General features: G+C 32.0%; 1 protein-coding gene across 1 annotated transcript; it reads left to right on the plus strand.

Moving 5' to 3' along the window:
• Positions 1-2,357: 2,357 nt before the first annotated feature.
• On the plus strand, positions 2,358-3,802 carry LOC139886643 (delta(12)-fatty-acid desaturase FAD2-like). The gene has a single exon (XM_071870575.1). The coding sequence runs from the start codon at positions 2,442-2,444 to the stop codon at positions 3,585-3,587; it is 1,146 nt and encodes a 381-aa protein (XP_071726676.1). The 5' UTR covers positions 2,358-2,441; the 3' UTR covers positions 3,588-3,802.
• Positions 3,803-5,115: the final 1,313 nt, after the last annotated feature.

A 5,115-nucleotide genomic window follows, 5' to 3' on the forward strand; every position in this document is an offset into this window, starting at 1 on the left:
CAAACCGACTTTGATATGTCCGTTTTGTGGTAAAATTTATCAAACCGTGTTTGACAAACACGATTATTTATATATATATATATATATATATATATATATATATATATATATATATATATATATATATAGGGGCAGGTCTAAACGAGAATCACAAAAATGATGAGAACTTCGAGAACCTTTGAATTTCATAGTTTTTATGCATTTAATGCCACAAATTACATGCAATTGTTAATTAATGTTCATATTATTAACAAATATATGTTCATTACCACAAATTACATGTTAAATTGTTAATTATATTAAATGTTCACATGTATCACAAACAAATATGCACATGTGAACGAGAAACTATATATTTGATTATATAGATAAAATATAAGTTTTTCAAATTTTTTTATGTTCATTCTTACTCTCCATCAATATTTGTGGGTGATTCAATCTACTCACAGGTGAAAATTTTTTGTAAATTAAAAGTTCTCGCAGTTCTCGGCCTTTTGTGGTTCTCGTTTGAACTTTTGGCTATATATATATATATATATATATATATATATATATATATATATATATATATATATATATATATATATATATAGTGGTAGGATCAAGAGGGAAGTAACCATTCGGGAGGAAGCGGGGGGAAGCAAAAACCTTTTTTTCGTTTTTTGAAAAAACTTTGTTCACGAACATTATAGATGAGATGAAAATATGAACATTTAGTAGAGACACTTTGTGATAAATGTTTTTATTTTTGCGGGAAAACGCTCGAGGAAGTAATATATAACAATTATCGTGTTTTTCGAGCGTATTTTGAGGTTTTAGCTATTGGGGTTTAGATATTAGGGTTTAGATATTAGGGTTTATAGGGTTTAGATATTAGGGTTTAGAAATTTAGGGTTTAGGGTTTAGATTTAGGATTTAGATTGAGTTTTAACACGAACGGTTTAGAGTTTAGGGTTTAGGGTTTAGGGTTTAGGGTTTAGGGTTTGGTGTTTTGGGTTTATGGAATAAACCCAAAACACCAAACCCTAAACCCTAAACCCTAAACTCTAAATCGGGCTAAATTTTACTTCACAAAACATGAAAAAAAAACTTTCACATTCTTCACGAACAATATTATCTTGAATGTTATTTTTGTCGATCGTTTTCTCGCCTAAATAATAACATTCATCACGAAGTGTCTCTTCTAAATGTTCATATTTTCGTGTGATCTTGATGCCGGAAAAAAAAAATTCAAAAAAAACGAAAAAAAAAAATTTGCTTCCCCCCGAAACACCAAACCCTAAACCAATCGGGGGGAAGCAAAATTTTTTTTTCCGATTTTCTTGGAATTTTTTTTCCGGCATCAAGATCACACGAAAATATGAACATTTAGAAAATACACTTCGTGATGAATGTTATTATTTAGGCGGAAAAACGATCGACAAAAATAACATTCAAGATAATATTGTTCGTAAAGAATGTGAACGTTTTTTTTTCATGTTTTGTGAAGTAAAATTTAGCCCGATTTAGAGTTTAGGGTTTAAGGTTTGGTGTTTTGGGTTTGGTGTTTTGGGTTTATGGTGTAGGGTTTAGGGTTTAGGGTTTGGTGGAATAAACCCAAAACCCTAAACCCTAAACCCTAAACTTTAAACCGTTCGTGTTAAAAACTCAATCTACATCCTAAATCTAAACCCTAAATCCTAAATTTCTAAACCCTAATATCTAAACCTTATAAACCCTAATATCTAAACCCTATATCTAAACCCAAATATCTAAAACCTCAAAATACGCTCGAAAAACACGATAATTGTTATATATTACTTCTTCGAGCGTTTTTCCGCCAAAATAAAAACATTTATCACAAAGTGTCTTTATTAAATGTTCATATTTTCATCCAATCTATAATGTTCGTGAACAAAATTTTTTCAAAAAAGGAAGAAAAAAAAAAACTTGCTTCCCCCCGATCGGTTACTTCCGCCTTAATCATACCAATATATATATATATATATATATATATTTGGTTTTGAGTTTCTCTAAAAAGTTTAATTTTATTACTAATTTAATTAGGCAAAAGAAAATTAAGACACTCTAGCGTGAACTGGTTAAATTTTTCACTATATAACAATAACAATAACAATACCCTTTAGAAATAAACTATAAATATAAATATAAATATAAATATAAATATAAATATATAAATATAATATATATACGTACACTGGTGGCACATCAAATTAGACTCGTAACCATGAAAATTGATTGATGATTGACTGAATTAAATTGAAATATTACGGAGTAATATTAATATTATAATATTATATTATTATTATTTCTCTTAACGAAACCTCAACCCAAACTCGATCATATAAGTACCAAGCATAAGTCACCATTGAAGATCATCAGAGCTCTTACAATATTATCTCTGAGCATATACTTATAACAAAAACTCGATCAACATATAAATGGGTTCCGGTGGCCGTGCAACACAGAACGATAACTCCGTTAACGATGTCGTTAAACGAGCCCCATCTTCCAAACCACCATTCACTCTCGGTGACATAAAAAAAGCCATCCCACCACACTGTTTCAATCGATCCTTACTCCGATCTTCATCCTACCTTTTCGTCGATCTCTTTTTTTCCTTCTTGTTTTACTACGTTGCAGCCACATACATAATCCCCCTTTCGGGCCCACTTTCTTACGTGGCATGGCCCGTTTACTGGATCCTTCAAGGTAGCGTTCAAATGGGGTTGTGGGTTATTGGCCATGAATGTGGTCACCAAGCTTTTAGTGACTACCAATGGTTAAATGACACCATTGGTTACTTTCTTCATACTGGTATGCTTGCACCTTATTTCTCTTGGAAATATAGTCATCGACGTCATCATTCGAACACTGCTTCATTAGAAAACGACGAATCTTTTGTCCCGAAAAAGAAATCAAATTTAAACTCTTCTGCTAAACTTCTCAACACCCCACCTGGCCGCCTTTTTCGACTTACAATTTTATGCACTATAGGCTGGCTATTATATGTTTGTTTCAATGTTTCTGGTCGAAAGTACGAAAAATTCGCTAACCATTTTGATCCAAAAAGTCCTATTTATAGCGACCGTGAGCGATTGCAAATACTTTTAACCGATATTGGACTTTTAGTAACAAGTTATGGGCTATACAAATTAGCCTTGGCACAAGGGTTCACATGGTTAGTGTTGGTCTACTTTGCCCCTTTGGTCATTGTTTATGGGTTCCTAGTTGTCATCACTTGGTTGCACCACACTCACCGGTCCCTACCTCATTACGACTCAACCGAATGGAACTGGTTGAGGGGTGCGTTATCGACCGTTGATAGAGATTACGGTGTTTGGAACGCGGTTCTTCATCATATTACGGACACACATGTTGCACATCATTTGTTCTTTACAATCCCTCATTATAACGCGATGGAGGCCACAAAGGCGATTAAACCGTTTTTGGGTGAATATTATCAGTTTGATGATACTCCGATTGTTAAAGCAATGTGGAGAGAAGCTACTGAATGTTTCTTTGTTGAGGCTGATGAAGATGATAGCAGCAGCAAAGGTGTTTACTGGTTTAACAATAAGATGTGAAAATAATGTAATAATTAATTAATCACTTGTTTCTATAGTGATGTGTTATAATTAAAGTCTCATATTTTCTAAAGCATATGTATTTCTAGTTTTTCATGTATTAATCAATCCAATTAATAACGATATCATGTGATTGTTCGAAGTACTAGCTTATAGGTCGATCGAGTTGTATTTCAATATTTTGCAACCATGAATATGATCATGATCTCTGTTTACATGTATTTGTAAATTCTTTGTTTAAATTCTTTTGTTTTAGTGTTGTTACTTTGTCATCACATTAGTGGATTAGTAGTCGGATCCGTAAAAAGATATATAAACACCTAGGAGTGAAATTAAGTAGAGATTTTAAGTTTGAAAATTTCACATAGAATAAAAATTCAAAGGGGTTCTCAAATTGAACTAATTATATTTGGTGTCTAATACCTCAAAAAAAAAAAATCTATAAATTTTTTATTTATTTTTAAATACGAGGTCATATAGCTATATTTAATAATGTTATATTTTTTTTTCAAACTGCGATATCGACATCGAATACTCTCGTTTGTTATCCGCATACACTTTAGAGGGAAATTTAAGTTACGGAGATATTGGCAATACCATCGAAGGTTGGGGAAAAAAAACCCAAAAACTTTCCTAAATTGCATTGATGTTAGCAGTACTATCGCAGGTTTGAAACTCCCTGCTTGGAGTGAGAATCGAACATGAATTTACAGTGTCTTAAATTGGATCTCACTCCATGTACTTTTAATTATGTTATATCGAATTTCAAAAGTACTTTATGGGATATTTTCCAATGTATTGGGGTCCAACTACCCCACAGCAATACTACTAGTATGCCCCTCGTAATAGCGTATCGGATATTCTAGGTTTAAAAAATATACACAAATGAAGTCTTTATTTTTATACAAAACAAAGAACCTTCAATTTTGTTTCATATTGACCTCTCTGTCGAGAAAAGAAATTTGCAATATAAAATAGTTGTTCGATCTTTGTTTGATACATCAAATTAAAATTAAAGTCTCTGATCATGCACATAACAATACAAAGGTAATGATCTTTGAGGGGTTATTATATAAAAAGTGTAAACTTTTTATAATTTCATCTTTAAAACAATTTTTTTCTCAATTAAATAATGAATAAGACAAATTTCCGTTTGTTGGATTCAATTAATAATTCATGACGACTTTAAGTGAAAATTATAAGTACCCTCTTATAGTTTTCAGATATTCGACCAGTGTAATAATTGTCAATGCGAGAGACTAGTAAGCAAGTTTGGTCAAAGGTGGCTGAATGGTTGAACGGTTGAACCTCTCAATTCTCGTTTGGTCTTCTTTGAACAATATGTGGGCATGGATCAACGGGCCCCTAACCAAAGACAAATTGTTAAGATCTTTTTTCTTCCTTGTGGATTTGAAGACTTCGAAACGAACATCACTTTCAATGATGTTCTTTTCGAAAGTGTGGTGTATTCGACTCTATTGTGATGACGGCTTTCACTGGTTATATGCTAGATTTCACAAGAAAATAT

This window comes from Rutidosis leptorrhynchoides, chromosome 1, assembly GCF_046630445.1.
Source record: "Rutidosis leptorrhynchoides isolate AG116_Rl617_1_P2 chromosome 1, CSIRO_AGI_Rlap_v1, whole genome shotgun sequence".
NCBI lineage: Eukaryota > Viridiplantae > Streptophyta > Magnoliopsida > Asterales > Asteraceae > Rutidosis > Rutidosis leptorrhynchoides.